This window comes from Labrus mixtus, chromosome 20 (genome assembly GCF_963584025.1).
Source record: "Labrus mixtus chromosome 20, fLabMix1.1, whole genome shotgun sequence".
Lineage (NCBI taxonomy): Eukaryota > Metazoa > Chordata > Actinopteri > Labriformes > Labridae > Labrus > Labrus mixtus.
In genome coordinates, this window is record NC_083631.1 from 3,250,911 (window position 1) to 3,277,327 (window position 26,417).

General features: G+C 44.4%; 1 protein-coding gene across 4 annotated transcripts in view; it reads right to left on the bottom strand.

The window, feature by feature from the left end:
* The window catches only part of sdk2a (sidekick cell adhesion molecule 2a), a 91,678-nt gene extending 66,102 nt beyond the window's left edge, over window positions 1-25,576 (bottom strand). For 3 of the 4 annotated variants that reach the window (XM_061026579.1, XM_061026580.1, XM_061026578.1), the window contains exon 1: window positions 25,306-25,576. In XM_061026579.1, coding sequence (XP_060882562.1) covers window positions 25,306-25,462 — 157 coding nt within the window. In that variant the 5' untranslated portion in view covers window positions 25,463-25,576. The remainder of the gene's footprint in view (window positions 1-25,305) is intronic. The other variant, XM_061026581.1, reaches the window with a different exon arrangement.
* Between the last annotated feature and the right edge of the window lie 841 nt (window positions 25,577-26,417).

Here is a 26,417-nt window from a genome sequence, read left to right on the forward strand (position 1 = left end):
AAAACCCCAAAAAGGAACAACCATACTGCTCGCTGTGAGTAGCTATTACAAGTGGAATGTGCTGTACTTTGCTTCTGTTTCTATACAGCTTTAGCAATCAACCTAACAAACCTTTGATTTATTTCCCACCATTCAAATACAAAAGAGCCTAGTAGAGAACATTATAGACACAGTGTACCTTCAGGTACAACATTCAGGTAACTTTGACAACAACTGAAATCAACCCAATGTCTGCCTGGGAGATAAGAAACTTGTGTTTTTAAGTGCTTCAACTTATAAAAATGAAAACACTTACTGACCTGAAGAGCAACACATACTGAAGAGGTGTGCTCCCAAACGTGACTTATTTCCCTTTCAAAATAAAGCAAATTTGATTTTAGGCTATATCATCCAGACTAAAGTTAAGAAAACACTCAGAGAACAGCTTAAACCGAACACAATTTATCTAATACAGCGTCATACAGATTTGCTGATTGTGGCTAACGTTAGCAATGTTAGCACATCCAGCCCTTTGGCCCTCCTTGATTGCTCTCTTGCATGTATGATTGCTTTGAAAACCAAAGTTTGTCAAAGTGAAAGAAAAATGAAGAGGAATTATCAATCTATACGAGAGAAGAAAAGAGAGGAAGAGGAGTAAGTGTCGGGACACTGGCAGACATGATGGTGACGAACGCCGGTTGGAGGGCCCCCCCAATTGATTTTTGCAGAGGGCCCCAACCGACTCTAGAATCGGCACTGCATCTGATAACTTACTTCTATCAGCACATTACATAACCAATCAGTCCCTTTGAAAATAATGTTGGAAAAATAGGTTTATGGTAAAGGTTTGGTTATGTTCAGGCCCAAAATGAATGATTGATAATCAGGAAAATATCACCACTTGGGTAAGGTCGGTGTTTCTCTAACTGACATGAGCATGAGAGCTTTGTGTTTGTTTGGTTGTTATTGTTGTTTTAAAATGTGTTTTAGGAGAGTGTACAAAAAATACAAAACTGTACAAAAAATGAAGACTGGCCTGCCAAGGTTTTGACTTGCCAAGGCACCTTGAAATACTCCCTGTGCAGATTATATTAGTCTTAAGTGACTTCACCTGACTTCCTCATTTGCTACAGACGAGATGAATTGTCGAAACGACTAAAGCTGTCATTATCCTGCAGAGGACACTTTTGAAAAATGTCTTGTAAAAAAAAAAATAATGTGGGCATTTCAAATCTTAGTTAACGGAACATATTTAACTCTGGTGTTTTCTCTCGCTTCAGGAACAAGTGTCATTGTCTGTGAAATCACTGCACTTGTTCTAAAACACAGTGAAGGGAATTAATCACGCGTACACATGAATCAAGTCAAGCTGAATCGTAGATTGCTACAATTATCCAATCTATCCAAAGTGGCAAATCTAGTCTCTTGTTTTGAAAAAAAAAGAAAATTCTAACATAACTTGTTATGATGGACTTTGCAGTCAGCCACGTCGTCTCGACTGTGAGATGATTCTCTATTGAATTATGAGCCGCTATATCGCTCCCTGTCCTGATCTGGCTCCGTCCTAATGAATCCAAACCTACTCCTCTCTCTGGTCTCAGCCACTTCTGCCGCTCCATCACGGCCAATCTGATAAAGGGATGAGAGAGGATATCATGTGTTCCTCACACAAATCCTGTCTGTAATCCGTACATTGTTGTTGTTCTACTTCTCTCACTGTAATCTCCTTGCAAGTCCATTCTGCCCCCCCCCCCCTTTCCTCCAATCCACCAAATATAGAAAATCAAACACCCTGGTCAGCCACAATCAGGGGGAGACAAAGGAAGACAAAGGAGGCAGTTAGCCGAGGAAAAACTTGAAGATGTTCTCTGTGAAAGAGAGAGCTGCTGATACTGCTGCTATGTGGTGTAATACTGCTACACATGCTGGCCATCTGATAATGAGGCAGAGCCAAGGGGGGGGGGGAGTAGGATTACATCCCCCGACAGGGGATGGGGACCAGCACAGGCCATATGTGGTCCAGTCCCCTTGTAATCCCATTTGACCACAACACTTAAAGTGGAAGACTTCTGAAGAGGAGAGCGCTGATTGAGGGATGAAAAGATGTGTTTGAAATAAACGGATGACATTGTGTTGAGGACAAATGTGACTTTGAACAACAGATTAATTCTCTACCTTAAGTCCATCAAGGCCCCCCTGAACAAAAGCCCTGCCAAATGTTGTTTTCTCCATGTTCCCCCCCCTTCCCGACAGAGCCGGCTTGATCTAACCAGCGTAATGCTCACCAGTGTGTTTATTTCACTGTATGGCATGCTCCATCTGCTCAGTTCTGGGAATGTAAAGTGATTGCTGTCGCACATCATTTCTCTGATGCGGCTGGATATTTGTCGCGAGCGCGCCCCGCAGAATGAGCCACCCGAAGCGTAGGTAAAGTTGCATGCACACATCCACACAGGTAACAGTTTGTGTCCCCCAAACACACAAGACACAGACACACACGTGAACAACACAAACTCCATCTTCAACTGGCCTTTATTTTTATCCAGATGCCAACAGTTCCAATCATGTACGGCATCTAGGTCCATTAGCATCAATGAAACGCTTTGACAAAGGGAACAAAAACCTGCAAATGGATGCAGACATGGTGAGAAGCACAGTGAATTAAACCCTGAAAAAGAGGCGCAATGCAGCACAGCTGACATAGACTATGAACCTGCAGACATGAAGGGAAAGCATATATTTTGAAGTATAAAAATATACCGGATTGTTGAATCTTGGTCGCCATTTGACAAGAAAGGCGATAGCTACACAGACACTTTTTGTTTGGATTGGATGTTTGCCCGTGATTAACAAGGGAAGAGCCAGGTGTTGTTGAGCCTCAGGGTCAGTTTGGGGCTCTGCTGGCTGCTCGATAGTGGCAAAGCTTCACTGAACACTGTAAACTTGACTGTATGCCACAGGATTCAATTTACAAGCTGTTGGTTTAAGCTGGCACGATGAGCCACCCTGTTGTTTGCACCAGGACACGCTGTCTGTTTTGGAGGCTTTTTGTCCCGCAGTTAACGAGCACTCTGATGCGAGAGAAAGCGTAATGGTCGATTACGGCTGTGATAATGGTAGATTCTTTTGTGTGCTCCTCACAAGAGTAGAAAACCTGTCCTCACCGAGAGGAGGGGAAACAAATGAGGAAAAAATAAACTCTTGGTTTGCAATCCTGCAAAGCCGGGTGCTTTTATGTGATGTGCTGACTGAGGGCTCAGTGCGCTCCGCCTGTGGATCTGGATCCCAGTCAAGGGGATCACGCATGCCCAACACCCCACCAACCCTCTCTCATCCACTTCCTCCTCTCTCTCTCTCTCTCTCTCTCTCTCACTCTCTCAGTAAACACACACACACAGAGACACACACGTTTACTTACAAAGGTGTTCTTAGAGGTACATCGGGGCATTGCTCTGCACTCCTGCTGTTTTTTCTTATGATTTTAGGGGTTATTCAAATTCATAAACAATGCTGCAGGCATTCCTCTGAATTTCAGAAAATGCCGACTGAATATATTAAATGAGTATTCCGACTTGAATATCTAATTTTGAAGCTTTGGATAAGAAACTACTTTCAAAGGCAACATATGGTAGGTATGCAGCTGAGAAAACAGGCTACAGACTGAAAAGCATGTCTGAGAGGGTTTGAGAATGAAACACAAAGAATTGTGGTTAATATTTTAACTAAACCATGTTGGATATTTGCACATGGCTTGTTAGTATTAACACATTTCCGTATCCGCTGTGCACGGGGTGCACATTGTGCATCTGGCACACAGATTCTGAGGGGTTACGATAAGAACAACATCTACTAAAATTTCATCTTGATGCCTCAAAAGAAAAGAAAAACAAACAGAGTATTCAGCTGCTCAACAATCCCAGAGACAACAGAGGAGCACAAAAAGCATGAGTGCACATAACAAACACAGAAACTCTTAGTGAACCAACCGCAGAACGCACACAATCAATCGGAAATCTCTTCTCACTAAGAGATCAAAACTCTCCGAGATAAAGGCTTTGAAGAGCACCAGAGAGATTTTTCTCAATCACAACAGGTCTGCAGGTGTATCGGGTGAAGAACCGCCGCTTTCACCGACGGCACTGAGATGACAGCATCAGTTCTCGGTGGACAACATTGAGAGTTCAACACAATTAATCTCCGGCCTGAGGCCCTTCAGCCACAGCCACAGTGTCAGGTTGGTGATGAGGTCGTGTTGAGTGACTGGGTCCTGTCTGCAGCTGATTAGTCGGGAGAGTTTACAAAGCTGTCGCAACCACGGACAGCCATTTGTCAGGCGCCCTGTAATTAATCCATTTCCATGGGAGCCTGCTGGGGGTCTGTTGGGATCACTGAGGAGGCCCTTGAAAGGCAATCATTAGACACACACAAGCGAACTGTGTGACACACACAAGACAAAGAGGCCTGATTTGAGTGACACCGAGGTATCTGATGTGTTCACAACACTTTACCCTCGGTTGATTAGACACAGGCCAAAGATCAGAGCCTGAAGCAGCCGCCACAGTAGGAGAGACAGCCGGAAAGGCATTAAAGAGGGGAAAAAAATGATTGTTCTCTAAGTGGACTCATTTATCCTGGCACTTTAAGGTCAACACTTGTCTTTCTGCCATGACAGGCAATATTTGAGCATAGAAAACGGTTGACATTTCCAGGAGGAGGATGTCGTGAAGATGCTTAGCGCAGCACTGCGATGATGGGGAGGGTAATTCACATACAATATCTATGGGAGAGGAAGGTGCATATTGACAAGAAAGACAGCTGACTGTAATTTGACCCCCTGAAAATTGAGGTGAATTGAGGAGTTTGAGGCTATGCTAATAGCCTCATACCCTGCTGATATCATTCCACATGTCACCAGAGGCGATTTATGCTCGCTAACAGGGGGAAAAAAAAGTTTCCTCAATCACACAGGTGTTTGACACAATGCCTGAGCTCACAATGTTATCTTCAGCTCGACCAGAGAAAACAGATGTCCGGCGTCTCCCCATAGAGCTTCATCCTGCTCCCACCGGGCGTGCACAGAGTCACAGAGTCATCCACGCATTAAAAAGAGGCAGCTGCCAGAGCATTAGTGTCCAAAATTCAGTACAGAGACAGTCATAAACAAGCATGACAGTTGGTTTTGGGGATGCGAGGAACGCTGATTGACAGTGCTCTGTCGGCCGGATTAGAGACGTTCATTTCGTCCTGAACTCAATTATATTTTACAAAGGCTGACATCCCCAGTTAATTGCAGCCTTTCCACATGAGGGAATTATTTGCACTTCTCAATTCCCTGGCCATGTGTACTCTGTTCCGCATGTACAGGCTTCATCTAATATGTGGAAATATTGCAAATTAGATCAGTAAAAAAAGAAATAACGGAACATCTGGGGGGGAAAAAAAAGGAACTTAGGGAAGTGTCGAGAGGCAGAAAGGAGTGAGATACTGGCACAACTTCAAGAGAGAAGCGTCTGGGTGGGTAGTCTGCCTCGGTCTCTCAAGTGTGTCTGGATCTTAGCTCAGAGACGGCTTAGTTCAGAGACAGATCCGGAGTGACAGCATTGTGATGATTGACACCGCGATGAAGAGGAAGAAGAGGGGAGGAAGAGAGGAGAAAAAGGTTGCACGGCGCCACTGGCTCCGCTGTAATGAAAATGTGAGTCTTGCCCATGGTGGGCTGCAGCAAGAATCCCAGGCCGGGCTTGTTGCTGAGGAGGGAATGTCAGGGAGGTAATGTCAAGGAAGCCCACAGGCCCAGAATGCCAGCGTAAGTGTGCAATATGTGCCTTCACATGTGAGGTTTATGCGTACATATGTGTTTCAATGTGGGGTTAAAGTGGAAGACCCTTTGGCTGCATGGCCTGGATTATTCCAACATTTCCAATTCACCCCCCGCTTCCTCTCTCTAAGCATGCCATGGTTGACATGTGTCACTACACACAGTCAGATTACCAGGTCGCTAATCCACCTCTGATGCCGGGTGAGAGGGCCGCGGATGATCTGCCACACCAAGAAGAATCTCGCACCTATAGCAATTCCACGGTGATAGGGAGGGAGGGGGGCATGTTGTTGCTCCCCTTACTGTCACTGTTGCTGTATGTTCGAGGTGCCTCACAGCCTTGGATTAGGTCTGTTGCCCCGGCTGACATGTGGACAGACAGCTGTCAGCAAGATGTTGCTAAACCGAGGCGCTTTGCAGTCCGCACCCGTATCTCTCTGCTACCCTTGAGCTGTCCCTGATCGGCGGGTGGCTAATCCCGTATCATTGTTCCGTGATTTTGTTTGTTACAATGGGTATCCGTGACATCACTGGTGTTGACATCGGCTCACCAGCAAACAACCCCAGTGTTTATCTTTGTCAGTGAGATACCGGGTGAAAAACACTCCCAGATGGGAGCCTGCCGCTGCCAATGACATACCAGAGTAAATAGGTAGACAGGAAATATTTACTGATAATAATCTTATCAAACAGATGAATGAAGGTTCCCGTTCCTCAACAACAAACATCTTCTTTGTTGTGTTAGACTGGCAGGAATACAGTGTGAAACAACACATCCTGCATCTGTCCTGGTAAATGCAGGAAATGTGATAAAAATGCACAAAAACATAGTTTCCGTAACATACACTTCAATGATTCACATTGTGCCACAGATAGAACAATGAACAACAAAGTTCTGACTCATTCACTAAGTGTGTCTTGGTAGCACAGCTCCTTTCAGGGACACTTGACACTGATCTCTCACATTTGGTCACTGTGACCCCTCGAAGAAGATTGTGCAAGTCCTGATAAGATTATGGTTTCTTAGACATCCAGAGGGATTTTTTTTTTTAAAAATTTACGGTTTCTAAACTGGCATCACCAAATCAGGGAGAATGATTTGGGTGAAATAAGATATTCCAGCCGTGTAAAGTAATTAAAAGATAACACATTATTTGAACATATTATGTACTGCTATATTTTCTGCTTGGGTATTTCTAGAAGAGTACTTTAAAGTTTCAATTAACCGTGTTTTTTTGAGACCACTGCTTCCTCATTTAGATAATTTTATCAGATACATGCAGTGCACAAATCATTTACCAGGGGACCGAAATCATCGGACCTGAGTAAAGCTTATTAAAAAAGTCGATCAGTGATACATGTGGCTTTTTAAGAATATTTTCTCTAGAGCCTGACCGATTAATCGGCCAGCCAATAATATCGGCCGATATCAAGATCAAGTGACTGTCAGTATTGGCCCCAAATACAATATCGGTCGGGATCTAATTTTCCCCAGTTCTGAAAAAGAACAAGACGGAAACTCAAATAATGACCGATATGTCACCAGGGATGTGTGCTGGATTGAGGCAATATATAAAATTGTGTCGTATATTTGTGTATCAAATTTGAAAGAGCAGGTATACAAGGTCAACATGTATCGTAATGGATTCATCAGGTATTTAAGGAGATTCAGTTTTTGCACTTTATGCAGTATGCATTCCATAAGGCAATGTCGCCTCTTTTGCATATTGAAGTAGACTAATTGAAGACGTAGTTTGATATATTGAGGGAGGACACTATGCTTAATATGGATGATATTGTGTTTTTTTTATATTCAATCTGTTGTAATGTGAGTAGTTGGATAGTTTTCATGAGTCACTGTCTCATTATTTTCTTTTCCCAAATCTTTTTTTTTACCAAAAACTGATCAATTTCTAAATATTAAAAACAAATGTAGTATTTTTGGTCAATTTTAGGCAGGAAATAAGTGCTAAAACGAAGATGGTAATAACAACAAAACAGTCAAGGATGGCCAAGAAAAAGAAAAGAGTCTTGGAGAGCGGAATAAAAGGTTTGAACTTTCCAGTATAAAAATATGACAAAAACTCTTTATTCATGCTTTTAGAATGTTTCATAACGACTCCAGAGGCCTTAGGAGGTTTAAAAGACAATAGTATGAAGCTCATCATTTCCTTCCAACCCACCAGGGGTGAGGAAGAGAGCCGGGCAGCAGGGCATTAGGACAGGTCAGGTCGGCACCACGCATCGGGACTCCCTGCTGCTGCGAGACACTCCACTGATTAAGACCGGCCAATCACTCTTTGTGTCTTTGTCGGGTCTACTGAGGACATACCCTCACTCTCACCTTGGAGGAGGAGAGTATCCGTCCAGAACAGCAGGGAGCCGACACCAGTTCAACCATCCCGGCATTAGTGGGAGTAAGCCAATGAAACCCAACCTCAGGAGACCCCTCTGACACTGTCCAGGGGCCAAACCGCCTGCCCATTAAACTGGGGCTGCTTGAGGTTAGTCTAGAGTGCTGCTGCTGTAATGATGTAAACAATTCATACTGGTATAATTCTCAGAGACAGAATTATTTTGCGACTCATTGTTCTGTCATTGTTTTCAGTGTGGGTGTTGCTCTCCATGTGGGAGTTAGGGAAGTCATTAACGGAGCACAGTCAGTTTCCAATCACTGTAAAAAATAATGGTGAAGTTGCTGGAAATTGCATAAAACTAGTGTCTATAAAAGGCAAGAAGCAGTGCTTATAAAGTTCCTGTACAGATGATGGTTGAGGTCAGAGCTCATCTGGTTAGCAGAAATCCAAGGAACAATCTGATAACTGCTCAGGCAGCCAGTTTCTACACAATAGTGTGGCCTCGGTCACAATATATGAATGATGTAGAAACAGCCGTAGTGATGAAGTGTCTGAGCTTGGCGTGTAGAGGTTGTGTAATGTATTTTCTATGTGTCCAGGTTGCGCTGTTCAAACACTCTCTTAATGGTGGATGTGTCCCTCGAGAGAGCCATGCAGAGGTTAGACACAGATTGAAGACCGGCCACCTCTCTGCTACAGGGCCTGGCCACCAACCTCACAGAATTTTTTAATGGCACACTAAAATGCTGCGTTAAGACTAAATTGCTGCCCTCAATGGGCAACAGATGATGGAATTAAAGAGATTTAGAGCTGTGGGGGGGAAATGGGCTGCACGTTTTTTGATGTGGGCCTGGGAACGAGGGAAGAGAGGAAAGAGGGCAGCAGAGCAAACCGAGGAAGCATCTGGCCCTTGTCGGGACAACACGGCTCTCTGGGAAGTCTCTCTGGGGGCGAGAAAGGGGCTGACTGATAGCTCTTTTCTAACACCCACTATGTGCAGGGACTGGCACTCAGTTACCAGGAACACCTGCTGCACCCATATGGCGCAACAATATCACCCATCACCTAAACAAAACTGGAACATGTGAAGCGTAAAAAAAAAAAAAAAGTTCGAACTGTGAAATTGCAAGGCCACCGCACACAAAAAAACACTCATTCCAACCCTACCCCTACTCCAGGTAACCATAGAAACCCCTCACCTGTCGTCTCCTCGACAAGAATAGGCAGACAGCCAGGTCAGAGTGACACATTTTCTCTAACTCACACACGGCATGATTTTTCATGTGCCGCCCGGTCCCCAATTCTCTCTCATATCCTGCAAGAGCGCAAGTAGACACACATAGCATGCTCATCGGATTTATTATCCACTTTTTATCACACCCGCTCTTCTCTTTCCTCTGTTTGAGTCATTTTCACCAGCGCTCGCAGTGTCACTGCACACACAGAACTACGCGCACAATAACACATTTTAGTTTCACTACCCTCACAACAGGAAGCTGGCAAAGTGCCTTCCGTCGCCCATCAAAATGGCAACTGTTATCCTGACCTGGCATATTCTGAGCCAAAGTGAAACGCGGGCCCGCATAAAGGGCCGTTGGGCTGCAGCCGCCTCTCTATTCACTGGAGACAAAACCTGGATCTGTGGCATGATCTGGCCGGCTGGACTTCTGAATAGAGCCAGCAATCCTGCAATTACAAACTCTGTTAACCCATATACTATGAGGCTGTGAAAGCCTATATGCAACATAGATGGAGAGGGATGTTTTTCCTGTGTGTGAACAAGAGAACAGGGAAACATTAAAAAAACAGAAAGAAAACTGGCACTGATGATGACAGCTCTGTGCTGCGTGTGCGCTCATGATAGAGCCATGCGCCACATAAAGAGGCGAGGGATTCCACACACACGCCCCGCAACATACAGGCGACGAGCAGTCAGTGAAGACTCCAGCTAAAAAAAAAAAAAATTGACTAACCACAGCCTCATCCCTAGCTTCTCTCCCACACAAACTTCTGCTTTTATCTCATCCCAAGTGTGGAGGGAAGTTAAAAATAATTCAGAGAAGAAAGGGGGGCTAGCAGACTGACACATTCAAACAAGCTCTGGAGTTTGGGATGAAGCTGAAGCACAGCGGTTGTTGATGAGTTAGGATGGGACAGGCTTTATCCCGGGTGATGAGAGGAGGGGAGAGGGGGGGGGGGGGGGGGGGATGGGCCTCACCACCTTGGCTCTCATTTTCCCGCCGCTTTCATCTCGCTGCACACAGAGGACCCGGTGACTCACCCAGTGTGCAAAACACAACCAAAACCAATAGCCGGCAGATAGCATCTCTTACGCTAACAAGCATTTCCCTCGGGGTTACCGTCAGCTCCCTGCGTTTCTCATACAGCTAATTAGGGATGGACTGAGAAGCAGACCTCCAGCTATCTCTCCTCGCTGTTTTTATCCTCTCTCCTCTCAATCTTTCTTGCTGTCTCTGCCCTACCTGTCTGTCTCTGTCACTCTTTGTCTTTGTCCGTCTTACACACAGACACACACACCTCTGGATTAACTGCATTCACTCTGTGCTTTCATCTACCTCTCCATCTTCCAATGCATCTACCTCTCCTGCCACTGCCACTGTGTCCAGCCCAAGGCCACTGCTGCCTCTTAATCCCATTAGACCAAACACAATCAATTATCCAGCCAGCCATAAGGATCTGAGAGCATTAAAAGGTTAGCTCAGGAGATTTAAAGCCATTGATGTCTATGACAGGAATGCAACCCTCGCTCCCCCCTCCACCACCCTCCCTGCTTCCCAGCGTGTTATGTGTCTGTGTGTCAGCGCGTGTTCATCAACATGACGACCCCCTCCCCCCCCCCCCGGAACCAACTCCAGCCACCTTGCATCGCTTGTGGATCTTTAATCATGTCCCTGCAAGTCCCGGCAAATTACTGCCTTGTGATGGTAATCGATAAACCGATAAACGCGGAGAGGGACTGCAGCTGCTGGAGCGAGGAACTACTGGTGGCCACTGGTTGAGTTCTTTTCCACCCCTCATAATCTGATCCCCTCTTGCCAAGAGTATAAGGGGGGGGGGGGGGGGGGGGGGGGAGTAGAAAGAGAAAGAGTGTGTTCTTTCTAGGAGGAGAGGCACAATGTGGGAGGGGGGGAGAACAATTCACCTTCATATGCTGCATTAGCATTAAGACAGGGAGGAGCTGAGGAGCCCCAGGTGCAGGTCAATCAATACTATCAGGCACATAGACTGATATAATCATATTGTAATCTGGAGACTTGCCCCCCCCCCCACACACACACACCTCCCCACCCACAATCTGAGCCCGCCCCACCATCCTCCCACCCCTGACAGTCCATAAACTCCATGCCCCGCTGCCACTTCATTCATCGCTTGATCTAATTCTCTCACTCCCTCCCCTTTATCTCTCCCGTACACTCCTCTCCTCACCGACTTGTTCCTTCTCAGGCGAGAAAATTAAATATGATCATTCCTCTTCAAAGGCACCACTATTAGCCACATAATGAATATTCAGTAAATGTAGCAGGGAGAGGAGACCGAGCGAGTTACAGAAATAAGTGACAGCGAGAAATGAAAGGTGGAATTCTATGACTCGTTTTTTTTCCGCGGCCCTCACAGAAGGAGAACAAAAAGGCAGAGGAGCGTGCGCTGGGATATCATTCTCCATGCAGACTTTCAAGACAAATAACAGGAAACATTAATTATTATAAATACCTTATTACCATGAATGAACAGCCCCGTGACATTTAACGATGCGATTGTAGATCTACCTCATCAGAGTCCAATACATCATTTATGGCTCATTAATATTTCCAGTGATGAATCATTGATTATGGGGGTTATTATGAAATACTTCCTCAAATCTCCCGTCCCCGATGCGACCTCCGCTGGAAAATCATTTGGCTAAGGCTTGAAAGGCGCCGGAGCACTTGTGGCTCTAACTTTAACTCCACTCCTAAGGACTCGACTGTCTGCGTTCCAGATGCAGCTGCCAAGCACCTTCTCTGCCGGGATTCAAATGTGTTTCCTCATGCAGACACGATAGCCACTTTCCAATTTCAACTTCATCTTAAACCACCAATTTCAGCTGCCGTGGCAGTGATTGAAATATGAAACCCTGCATATATACAGGCCATTACAGCGAATACAAGGCCGCAGCTGCTGTCTGTCTGCACAGGGAAGTGAGAGGCGTAGAAACAACAGGGATCAACGACAGCCGGAACACATTTCTATTTATTTATTATTCAATAACGATGTATTGCCCCCTGACCCCCCTCCCCCTTTTGCAGCAAACTACCAGCAGAAAGAAATGGCAGCCGTGCTGATTCAGGGGGAAATCAAACAGAACCCCTGGGGCTCCGTGGTATGAGAGTTCAAATCTGACAGAATTTGATGAGCCTCCCCTTTTCAGTAAATCCTTTTCGCTGCCTTTGATTCAAGCGAACATAAGTCAAAACCAAAGACTTCTCACTTTCCACGGCAGCAACATAAAGACCAACATGCCAACATACAAAAAAAAAGTAAATAAATGAGTCACCCTATTTAGCAGATTCTTTTAAAGAGCATCCTAGAAAGTTGTGAATGTTTTTTTCCTGCTCTTGCATCTGCTCTCACTTTGTGTCTAGAACCTCACAAACTAACATGTTTTTTCAAGGGCGACGTGTAGTGCTTTTATCTGTCTTTTATGCCTCTCCAATTTTCAACACAACGGTTTGATGGGTAGGTACTTCTAACCTAATTTCAGCCGGGGAGAAAGGATTATAAAGTAACTGTTGTTCAAGTGCAAAATAAATGAAATGAGTAGCATGGCACATAGCACCAGCAGAGAAATGGCGGGGGGAATGAGAGCGGTAGGGGTAAACGCCGCTAATACACCGTTGTCTGCAGCTTTCAAGGTTGTTTCAGCTGTTAATTAGTTCAGTTTGATGGCTTGCATCCATGGGTGCAAGTCTAACCCAGTTAAGTCAGATGCTCAATGAGTTTTCTCTGGGCGTTAAATACTGAGCCGCCGCTCTACAGGAAACCTGGCTCAAGGTTAGTACCACAGTGTCAGTCAAGCCCCGATGTCCGGCGCTCACAGTCTGCCACGCTCCTCAAGTGGCTGCCAGAGAACACTCACCAAGGTTACGTCTGTCAGAGCCAATGAGTATCCCACTTATCTCAATCAAAGTCCTTCACTAATCTTTCAGGGATTGGTCTTGCTTGTGCCTTTTTTTTTTTCCAAAAATAAGGACATTTACTTACATGGGGGGGGAGAGGAAAAGCAGGGGAATCAGTCACACTCGTGCACCTAAACTGAACAGCTTGACAAATAACATTCTGGTTTATTAAGCCGCGAAAACACAAATAAACTTTTTCTATTAATCAATTAAAAAGCATCGCCTGCCGAGGGATACATGAGCACATTTGCATATTCTCGTTTGTCATATCTCTCATCTGTGTTTAAGACACTCAGTGATAGACCAAATTTCTCTGATGACAGCACGCTGGAATGACATTTTTTTTTTTTTTTAGGTCAGAGTAGTTGATGCTGGGAAATAGAAAAATGTAATAGATTTTTTAAGGAAAGGGCCTGGTGAGACAGACTGAACATGTGATAGATTACTCAGTGACTTTTCCTTTTTCTTTTCTTTTTTTGTAAAAAATACAAAATAAACGTTTTCCACACAGTAACAACATGCTGCACAGAAGCAAACTGCAGAACACAAATCGTCCTCCTCCATATATTGGACACAATATGAGACAGTCGGTTAACATTGGTTCATTATTAATGGCAATGTACGATAATGACTGTATTTAAATGCCAACTACAACCACAGAGAGACAAATTGACATCTCTCTGTGTCCCCAAAGTCAGTCGCAAAGTAATGAATTGTGCATAATGACAATAAATGACTGCACTTTGTTTCCACAGGAAACGGTCTATAAATTGGTTGACAGGCAATGTGAATGTGTTTCTTGTGCAGCATAAATCAATAGCTAACAACATGACACCTGTGGAGTTTCAAAAGTAAGAGAAATCCTCTTTCAAGCCACCCACCTGCTCGATGCGTTATGCATAATAATAAATGATCTATTTGTTGCAACTTAATAAAAAAATTAAAAAAAACGGTAATTAGCTGTGATGGATACTGAGATAGTTATTATTGCAGGTACATAACAATGAGGTAGATACAGGCTTTGATATAGCAGATTGTTAGTGTCCAGCGGTTATTGTATCACAAGATGACAGGGTTGGCATTCTTAAATACTGGAGGCTTTTTGAATGTCATCATACTAGGGCATCCATCTCTGTGTGTGTGTGTGGCTCTATGTGTGTGTGTGTGTGTGTGGGTTGTTTGTCTGATCCCTGCAACATCCTCCCTCTCCAGGGGCAGCGGCTCCCTCTCTCATCAACCATGCCCAGCCAATGTGACTGTCACTCCCAATCTGCACTGAGAGGGGAGCCCGCGCCTATTTTGGTAAATGTATTCATATTCATTAGCCCCGAGTGTCATTCATGGCAGCAGTTCTTTAATGCCGAGTGTAACCATCAGAGGCTAGAGGAGCCTGCCGCCTCTCATCTCACAAATTAATAACACAGGCAATCACTGCAAAGGTGCCTACTGTCAAACAACAATGGCTCCTGATTTCCATCAACTGCACGCACTTCCTCATTTCCACATGACATACGGAGGGGGAAAAAAAAAAAACACACACTCATCAGTCGTCTCACCTTAGGGAATCTTTACAGAAAAAATGCCATTGTACCAGCCGTTGAAATATGGAATCATTAATTTAAGTGAGAATTAATTACAACTTCTTTTTTTTTTCCCTTTGACCCACCGCAATATTCCGCCTCATAACACCTTGGTGGCAGCCGGTTAATTGCGCAGAATAACTGGTGCGAACGTCAGCTGCTAATGAGAGCAATTAGGCATTAGACTCACACGAGGTTTGACTTCACCCACTCGCTCCAAGACGGCACACTTTGCCTTGATTGGCTTGTATGTGTCACATAAAGCAAATGATGAACTAATCCTTCAGAGTCAACTACAGAGCGCAGGAGTCAAAGACATCTCAATGCCTGATATCTTGGGAACACCTCCTCCTCTCTGCTAAGACTGACATGACAATACAATTTTGACCTTTAAATGTTGTTGTTTTTTTAGAAAGAATTGTGAGTGTTTTTTCCTTGATGCTTTCTATCCACTTTCTCATGCACCGTTTTGGGCACGGTGCCTTCTAAAGTAATGGAAGTGCTGCTTGCTTCTCACAGCCTTGCCATGTTTTTTTCATGGCCATTGTTTCTGCTCCACCCCACTTTAAATCAAGAGCACAATGCAACACCCCCCTCCCCTTCCCACCACCATCCCCCCCCCCCCCCCCCCCCCGCTACCCCGCCGTACCTCACTCTGGACAACATTAATAAAACAAGCTTTCAATGATGCAGAGTGCAACGCCACATTGGGCTCTGAGCAGCGGTGTGATTAAAGCTTTTAAACACCGCCACCCTTTGAGTTTGCATATGTCAGCTCTGCAGTCCGTGTTTGTAGGAAGGCTGGTGGGCTGCATGTTCTCTCTGTCGTTTACCTTGTCTCTTGTTTCTATTCTTCGCTATTCCCTGCTAATGCACCGACGGGAAAGGAAAGTGCTGCACCATATATAGCAATCACAGGACGTACAACAATAAAACCAGAGCATAAAGAGCAGGGTCCACAGAGGAAGACACGAGTGTTAAACGTAGATGTGCTACACTGATTGCTTCTATTGTCCAGGTCTTGCAGTTGTTCTTTATCCTATCTTTGCATCCCTCACAAACTCAGCCATGCTCAGCTTTTCCCTCCTTAAAAGAGCCACAATATTTACTGTGAAGCATTTGAAAGCGGATCAGCATAAGAACACATTTTAGATTGGTCACTTCTTCTCACAATCCCTTGTAATGACGGTGACCTCTTGAGTGATTACAGAAATGGAAATAAGGCTTTTTTAATTGAATTTCATGAAATTAAACATGGGGCTGGAGCAACTTCATTAAACTGATATAATCCCACTGACTCTCCCCGTTTCCTCTGTCCCCACAGGCGGAGTACATGTTTCTACACGAAGATATGTTCTCAAACATTTCCTTTCACAGAACAGGGAAATTACTCTTTGAAAAGCCCCACTCGGATTGCAAATTAAAATAGCTTGACCGGCAATTTGTGAAAGCTTTGAGCACAAAGAAACAGAAATGTATCCCGAGGCCTCTTCTCCGGAAGCACAAGTCAAAGCAGCTGCAGCCACCATGTGTCCGTATGCAGAGTCTGCTCCCAAAGAGGAACGACGACAGCCATCCACCGCCTTTGTTGAAGCGCTTTCGCTTAAGTCAGGCATCACAAATCAGTTTTGAGCCGTCATATGTACGTCACATGTGATGGAGATCCGATTTGGCTTTACTCTCTTGGGTAAAGCTTTCTGTCAAGCCCTGAGTGTGTTCACATGTCCGCTGCATCTCCAGTGTAGGGAGGAGGGGCCGGCACTGTCAGAAGTCCTTCTGTTGCAGTACAGTAAAGGTCCCCAACATGGGACGCTTTGGCTCGTTGGTTTAGGTACGTCTCTTTGGCTCCGAGACAAGAGGAGACAGTGACCGAAGCTTTTGGGACATGGCGGTCCCCTGCAGAATTAAACAGGCTGCGTCTCAAACCCCTGTGACAGGAAATCTCACTCAGATCACAAAGGGCCCCGCTGATTGAGTCTGACATGTGCATCCTCTTCCCTCAGATGCAATGTCTTTGTTTAGTCTGGATCACTCCTGCGTTGGCATCTGTATTTTTTTTTTTTGTGCAGCTTTATCTGCGTGTGTCCTTGTGTGTTGGAGAAGGAGTGCCTTCCTCTGTTTAACCTACTTCATTTCTATAATTGAAACTGTGACCTTTTATTCTACTTATCACCTGTCTGTGAAAGTACGTAAGAGCTAAAGAGTGTTTTAAAAAATTGGGAGAATTTAGCCAGAAATGGATTGTGCCTAAGAGGACGAGCACACTACTGAAATCAGCGGGTGAATGTCTAAAAAGGCCGGCAGTGCGGGAGAAGTGGAAGGGTTACTGTTTGGACTCAAACTGGGCACACTAATCCCTTTGATCCCCCCATTTTGCTGTCAGCTGTTTCCTAGCTACCATCGGATCTGCACAGAATTTGGGATTTGTGCTACTGTACACCACAGCAATCTCTACCCCACTGATGCAGCGCTCTCCTTTCTATCCTCCATCAATACCCCTGCCCCCCCCCCCCCCTCACCTATTGCCACCATACAATGTCCACAGCAATATTCATTTCTCTTTCTGTTCCTCTATCTCCCCCACATCACCGCAGTTGGCGGCGAATGTGACACGGCAGGGAGACAGGTTAAATTGGAAAGTATTTGCACAGAGGGCCATCCGAGCATGACGCTTCACACTGAAAAAAAAGCTGATTCTGATTTTGTCTTTTCACACGAGACACAGAGGATGTGCCCCACTTTCATCAGTTGAGCCAAGAAAAAAAAAACACAGCATTCAAATACTGCTTTGGTCTTTTGAGAAAGCTCCATTTAGCAATAATGAATCAATCTGCATGTGTGTTTGTGTGCAGATGCATGTGTTAGAGGGAGGAAGATGTATTTGTGTATTAGTGTACATGCACGCTTTGGGTGTGTGCATGTTTGTGCATCTGCTTACATGCATTAGAGCAATAAAGGCACTTTTATTAGATTCCTCTTTCAAGCTGGCTTTGAGAATTAAAATAAATAGGCATCTGTATCTGCACGGGATCTCTTTTGTCTTTGTCAGTACTGGTTGCTTTCAGAGGTGCAATGCCCCACAGACTTCCCATTTAACCCCTGAGGAGCTCTCCCAAACTGATCCTAAATCACGCCAAGCAGAAGACGCACGACAGACTCGGCATGCGAATTGGCAGATCCAATGCTTCATTGTGAAACACTAGCTCTCCATGGCCCAGCACCAATTAATCCTGTATGCATGTAGAAGCCGAGATAATACCGCTAGTTTCTCAATTTGCTGATTTTTAAAAGGAGCCGCTTCTCCGTACTGATTCTCCTATGTACTGTACACTTACATAATTCTTTTCATTTAAGCAGTCAAGCTCTCAGAAACCTTTTTTTTTCTTTTTCTGCCATCCTCATTCATTTTGTATGTTTCAATTAAAGCCATGCGACGTGTACCACACAATTCTTTGCTTAGCATATAAATGAAAACGTAATGATCCAGGACATTATCAGCACAGGGAATTATGGTCAAATATGTTGTCACTCTTTGTCACCTAAAAAAAGGGAGGATGCATAAACATCCCATTACTGTGACAGAGGAGAAAAAATGCCACAGAAATAATGAGGTTGAATTTTATTTTTTATTTTTTCACGTCTGAATATCTCTCTCTACATGCACTGCGCCTTATGAGAGGAAAGATGGCTGCCATGCGTTGGATGAAGGCTTGAGTCTGGGCTTTCACTCGAGGTTGAATCCCTCCATATGCTATCAGTCTCGCACCTGAAGCGCTTTCATGGCTCGTGCTGACGGGCCAAGGAAAGGGAATCCAGATGTGACACGAGCCAGAGAGAAGAAGCCCGCTCTTCTGCTGTCAGCTCCCATCAACAGCACACTTCTTAACTGACACTCTGTTGATGTTAGAGGCAAGGACAGTGATCAAAGATATGTGTGTATTGAAGTGCTGCCATGCTACAATGACAACCCGATCTACTCTGTTATGCATACCAGACAGGAATTCCTTATCAACAAACACAGGGAAACATCTGTTGGATGAGATTGTAGGTAAATATTTCTATTCATTGTGTCTAAGTTGATGCCTTTTGCATGTTCTGTGCTTTAACATTCACTCTGACATCCCTTGGTATCTCTATCGTGAACCATTTGTTTACAGTGAAGGTGGAGAACTGTCAAAATGGGACAGGAGCAGGGAGGGCCTGATGCTGTGCTTATGCCTTTCTCAGGGAAGAGGAAGAAGGCAGGCTTAAGGAAACAAAAAGTGATATCAAACATGATATCGAATCCCTTGTGTTTGAGAACAGGACAATGGGGAGTGAGAGTCAGCTCTGGCCCTAATCAATACTGAGCACAAGGCATTGAGATGCAGCTTGAGGCATTTTGCCAGGCCTCCTAGCGGGACCGGTAGGCGTGCTGCCAAGCACAGTCTTAGCGGAGCAGCAAAGTCAGCCCTGCAGATGGAGAGCATGGAGGCTCCCTCTCTCCAGGCGAGACCCTGCGCATGGACAGAAAGTATGCTATGGCCCCCCAATCGTTTATCCGTTCACACAACCCTGCCAACCATGTGACCTCTATCCCCATCTACACACATGGGTCGTATACAAGGAAATGCGTACTTTGAATCATCAGTTGATGGAGACATCAATGCAGCCAAAAAAATATGTATTTTTAAAAGTCTTCCTAAGATCCTGTTAACTTGTTGTATCTCACTTGTATTTTCCTTTTTTTAATGTTTCTGTATTGTAGCCTAGCCTCACAATACGTAAATGTAAAAGATTCTGAAACCACCCGGTTCATTTATTGATTTCCAAGATTCGTTACAACCAATCAGATCGAGTAACTTGTTTTGTAGATGCCTGCTAGGCTAGGGAGCTGGTTCCAACACCCATTTGATATAGCCTCTATTTTAACATTAAGCACAGATGTTGAGTGTACTAGAACAGATTGGTTTATATTTGAGTAGAACCTAGAGTGGCAACTGAATCTACAAGAAAAGAAAGTGATACCTCTTAATGGCCATTTTTGTTACAGCCCACCAAGCACCATAGTGTCCTCTTTCATTCACTTGGTGTAGAAGAGCGGCAGGTTTCATGGCACGCCACCCTTGATTCGCTTCCCCGACTTTTTGACCAACGACACAACGGTAGTGTTACTGACTGTGGAGATACTTAGAAAACTCATTGAGAATCTCATTACTGAAGAAACCATCTGTTTTACTTTATATTATCAAGACAAATAGATGGTTTCGAACTGGAATCAGGTCAGTTGGAAATCTGGAAAAAGGATTGGAACGAGAGGCACGAGATCTTGAAATTTGTCTGGTTCCAATGTTTCTAACCTAACTGAAACAGCTACATTGTTTTTTTTTAGACACAATCTTCAGCAGAGGAACTTGCTGCTGCTGGACTCGGCAACCTAACCGAGTGCTGTGATTGGTTTGGTTTGTGGTTTTGCAACTAAACAAAGCAGAATGACAAGATGTGAATTCATTCGCATGAAAGTACAAAAAAGAAAGGACTGGTAGCACCAGTTGTTTTTTTAGAGGGAGAAAAAACATGGGCCTGCCATGCACCCCCCATCGCATTTTTCAATTTCTTTGCCTCTTTTGCCATTTTATTCACAACACAAGAATACACTCAACAGTCCCCAGGAGGGGCATGCTGAATGAGAGCAGAGATTCAATGCTGACATGATGCTGTAAAAAGCATTGTTCCTCACCACAGCTTTCCTTGAGTTGCCTTTGTGTTCCTTCAAATGTTTACATGGAACAGCTCGGGGGCTTGAAGACAGATGTATGGTCCAAGTATACTGACTCACTACAATCCCTCTTTTCCCCGGATGAAAGTAATGACACCATTTTGAGGGCTTTTTTCAAAATCGTTCCTTAGGATGATGCTTTGATTAAGCAGCGTGCGCAACATCTTTGCTCCCTTGTCAAAATGATATCAGTTTTAAACCAATAGTTCCTCTTTCGAAATCCCACTCCCCTATCCAAGGTCATTTCCACTTTTAATTTCTGTCCCAGCTCGGGGCCTGTTCTGAGACATTCCTCTCTCTTTTCTCTTTTTTTTTGTTCTTGATAGTTAAAGAGGTGGCTCCTGGTCCTGTGTCAGATTGATTAGACTTTCAGCCAGGAGAATTAATATGTGAAGAATTTGTCTGTTTCCCCCTGCAGCGCTTCTCCCCTTTAGTCTCATCAGTAAACAAGGAGACATGAAAACAGAACCACTCTCAGCTATGTGATTAAAACTGGCTCCAGATGAAGAACATGCCTCCTCAGTCAATGCTGCTTTTATTAAATATTTTCATAGACGAAGCATATACCTTCCCCAGGATTTGCCTTATTTGCCAGCAGCTAATCATTAAAAAGACACAGGTTTGGTTTACTGTGTGCCTGTTTCAACCCACAGAATGATCAATACAAACATCTCATAATAAAAAAAGACCAAAAACTAGCAGTGTAAAACTAAACTCTTGCAGTATGATTTCATCCAGCTACCCTAATATGGCAGGACGACAGAAACATGGTGCCCCTTTGCCCCATGCAAATAGCCATTACCATACCCCTTTGGGCAAACGGCAATTACTGGGCAAAGGGTGAATGCCAAAACCCTGTGGTACAAGTTAATTTGATTACATTTCCATTATGAACTATAAACACAGTTTTGCTGCTCGACTGAGCCAATTAAAGGCCTCCTGAAGCTTAAAAAAAAAAAAAAAAAAAAAGTAGTGGCCACATTGTTCTCCAACAATACAGAAGATGGAAATCATTTGTCACCCTTAAACAGGTTTGAGGCAAATTCTATGTTCTTTCTTTTTCATAGAAATTACCATTATTTATTTAACATATTTTCTGTCAGGTTGTTTTCAAGTCATTTATTTCAAATGTCGCTGCCAATGAGCACAGATTTTCTCCTCTTTTTTTTTCCAATTTAGTTGTGATATGTTCCATCTTGGTGAATAAAGCATCCTGTGGCAACATGAATAAACATGTGGAGACAGAATTTGGCAGCCAGGGAAAAAGCATCCAACCAACCAGCCAGACATGGGAGGAGGTGCTCTGAAGACACACAAGAAGTCTGAATTGGAAGTCAGGCTGCCACTACATTTCACCTGAGGCTCTGCGAGCCACGAGCTGGGCTTTTCCTGGGCACGAGCCATGCACGTCGAGAAGAAAAACAAGCATTTAGTCCAAATTTCTGCAGACATCTGCTAGCTCTCTGGAGCTGTAAACATGTTTAATTAACTGGATTTCACCAAACAGGGATATACATATGTCATAAATATGCACGGTGTGTAATTATGGTATGGTAGCTCAGAAGTTTCAGCACTCCCACGCCCATGTCACCGACCGTGCCCCATATGGGACTTGTGACGTGATCAATGTGCTTTAAGTTGGAGGAGACGCAATTATTTCATCACATGGGGCTCAGATTTAGTATCATGTTGAAAATCAGACGCCTGCAGCCAGTGTGGCATCAATGTGAGAATGTGGGGCTACTTTTGTGAAGCTACATGCAAAACGGATTAAGCTTTCTATTATTTGTGATGGAGTGTTGTACGTGTGGGCGCAGACGATCGGGTTTGTCATCAGTCTTTGTTGGAACTAGGAGATGCCTGTGATTCCATTAAAAGTGTATTATATTTCTCTTGATGGAGTTGTGTAATCGTGTACACATTGATTTTTCTGTCTTTCTGTGGATGTGTTCGCACGTATGCGTGTGTGTGTATTTTAGTGTGTCACTGATGTAGACGAATTATGATCTGGTGCCGGCATTAGAGCAGGCAGTTTTAATCACACAAGGATTCGGAGTGTTTTAAACAAATGCTTTTTTGTAAGCATGGTGGATTATCATAAGATTTAAAGATTTGGAAATGGCTGACAGCTGTCAGGCTGCATAATAACGAAGGTCCAGAAAATTATAGCAGCTGCCTGTTGGCAGAATGTCAATGCTGCTATCTAGATTAAAGCTCAATAGACAGGAACATACAGTAAGCTCCTGCACACACACTGCTGTACACAGCATAGAAACACAATCTATTACAAGACACAAGGGTAGATTTTAGTCGGAGAGACTTTGAGGATGAGTGAAAGGATACGAAGGCTGCTAAAAGGTGAAGAAAGACAACACCTAACATCTATTTACTTGGTATTTCGTTGAGTGGGTCTAAATTAGTCTTCAAAAAAGCCTGCTGAGAGCAGCCTGCAGCAGAAGAGAGGTTCCCCTGTGGTCTTTATCAGGTATCCTCTCGAGAAACTGAGCAGCCAGCAGTACTAAACGCAGCAGGAGCCTCAGTAGGAACCTGCTGAAAAACAAGTACATGCCTCCAGTTCCCCGGGGGCCTCTTGTGCCTGCATGTCGCCTAATTCATGACATCCTCAGAGGTCCCCGGCTCTCAGGGAACGACTACAGCAGCACCTCCAACTTTATGCAAAAGGCACAGCTGCACTGCCAGTCATTTGCAAACAAGGATGCCCCATGAGGACGAGACCTGCTTCCTACTTCAGAAGAACAAGCCCTCTCTGGCTGCTGAGGACCCCCTGCATGGACTTCGACTGCATCATCACTAAAGAACCTGAAGCAACGACTGTGCCCGATAGAGGAGGTCCTTCTCAATTGAAAGAGCAGGCAGACAGAGGAGTGAATCTCTCAGCAATGCTAATGCGCAGCCGGGAACATTCAAGGGGCCTGAATACCAACTGCACGGATGAGAAAGAGGTCTGTTTGGGGAGGAAAGGTAAAGCCCTGTGAAGTAGCCTTGAAGCGCTAAACAGATCCTCACAGACTCCAGGCATGTTAGCTCGAGCAAAGGATGATAATAACAGCTAGAGGAACGTCGCCCTGCATAATAAGACACGCCTGAGACTCCTTTTAGATAAGGTTGGGAGCACTTTAGAGCAATGCGACCTGTTCAAAGACAAACAAGCAAAGGGATTATGCTGCTTTTAGCACTCTGCTGCTCTGAGTGTTGTGATTATAAGATGGGGATTGTATGGAGATGCCACTTCTCATATGAATCAGCTTTCATATGAGAGACTTTTTTTTTTCTCTTTCGGGACCTATTGAAGTACATGCCTCAAGGAACTGAAAGTCAAACATGCATCTTTCTTTTTTGCCATTCACCATGACCCTCTAATGAAAAAACATTACCCTGTGGTTGAATTCTTCAACACAAGAGTAAATACCCATTAATGTGAATGTACAGCAACGGTGGTGATTAAATTCACAGTCCAGTAAGCCGCCCATAATAATCCTTGTCCTTCATCAATTTACCTTCACTTCTATTGAGAAATGCTTTCCAAATTATGAAATATGGAGGAAGGAAGGATTTTCTCTCGCTTGCTTTCTTTGTCTTGATCTACCATCCACACCGAATGTCTCATCACATTCTCATTGGTCAGGAGGCACAGGTCATGCATTCACAGATGGAAAGTGACAAGCTGTACCAATGTCACAGTAATAATGTGATTATTGTAGAACATGTCCATGCCTTTATCCTACATGTCTGTGGCTGCTGCATGTTGTGGTTATTCATTTCCGAGCATGCAGATTACTTTCACACAGCCTGTGAGCAGGAGAGCAAAAAGGGGACATTAGGGAAATGTAACACAGCCTTCAAATAATGGCCCTGCTTCATTGTCCCATAGCCATATTCATGCAAGTTAATGGCTGGTTCATCTAGGCTATTAAGGTGGCCTATAGGCTGGAGGGGCGGCACAATGTAGAAGCTGTAAAACAATCTGTTCTGAGGTTTCTCAGCCAGGGCCACTGGGGGTTTTTATAGCTTTCACTGGGGATTAAGTACATTTTGACAGATCACAAGGACCCTGATCCTTAGCCTTTTTTACTAATGTTGTAAAACAGCTCAAGTAATTGCATATAAAATGTGATATCTAGAAGATTTAAAGTCACAGACGACCACTTAAGAGCAACATAATGTGCCATAATGACTCAAGGGTGACCGTTTGATGAATTTTAGATATTCACAAAGACAAGCTCATTTTCACCAACATGCATTTGTCATCAATGTAGCGAAGTATCAAGTGTTGCAGAGGAGGCTGTGCTGCTTTGCTTTTGGACGATGTAAATTGCCTTGTTGCTACAGAGGGGATGAGGTGAAAGTGGCAGTTTGAACACGTCCCTGCACGAGGAAACGCATTTAACATTTGACGAATTTCATCTGTGTGCCATTTGATATGATTTGGTTTTCAAATTTGCCTTGAGGACAATGTCTTTAAAAAACAGAACTGTATCATCTTTGAACAGTTTTTTGTTCGCCTCACATTCTGTGCCAACAATTTAACACTACCACAGACTTTCTTGTGCGCCTTTTTTTCTGCTCCTCTCCAACAACACAACGTGGAGAAAATATCCAGAGAGGCGCATCTTACCTTGAGCCTGAGCGCTGAGGATACAAGTAGCACAAAGCAGAATCCAACAGGAGACCCACACCTGTCCGACCTGTCCGGTCCGTCCAGCTGTAACCATGGTCCGCGGCGCCACCGCCGAGCCCCCGGTGCGCCTTCCCGGTCTCCGCGCTGGGAACATGTTGCTCAGTGGCCAAACACTCCCGGGAAGAGTCCTGGCTGCTGCTGCTGCTTCTGCTGCCGCTGGTCCTGTGCGTCAGACTGCTCCTCACTGGTGATATGGTGTGAGTGACTAGGGGGGGGATTGTGGAGAGCGCTCACGCCGTCAGAGAGCACCAGGCATGCAGACAAGCACGCGGTAGTATGAGGAGCCTGTGGACAAGTCCCGCATGAGCAAGGCGGAGTCAGTCCAATTGAATTTGCTCGGCTGTCAAGTGTGCGAGACGGAATATTGACATCATTTTTGTTTTACTGCCCCTGTAACCTCTGAATGTTACATAGAGATATAGCCTATAGTGACATGGCATTAGTAAGAAAGAGGTGGCAGAACATAGTCTCCAAGTTTTTGTCATGCCATTTTTTTGCCTAATTTCATACCACTCATATATCAGTCATCTGGGGGGGAAAAAGGTGTCAGGTCCACTGCATATTGTTCTCCTTGAGCTTCAGCAAGCTGCCCCTTTTCATCATCCAGCAGTAGGTAGCAAAAACTCCCAGGTGAGTGTGTGTTGTTTAAGAGTGTAAATAGATTTTCTCCACCTTCAGAGGTCAAAATGTTTTTTCTTCTTCTACTTAAAAAAACGACACTATTCTGTTTTCATTCGGGGTGTCCACTGGCTAAACATTCAGGTAGTTTTCTTCAAGAGTTGACCATCACATAGATGTAAGCAGTGCGCACAGCCTGAGCCATACACTGGCTTGACATACATGTGCTCTGTACGCTATTGCCACCACGCGGCAGAGAGCGGTAGGAAACGTCTATTCGAACAGATATGATTGATAGTTGACAAGTTAAAACCAAAATGCCTGGATTTCAAGACTACCTATGACAACTCAATCTTTTTTTTTTTTTGCCCTAAAAAAAAGCTGTTTTTGGATGTTGCCACTGCTTGGGATAAAGCAGTAACTGGGCCACA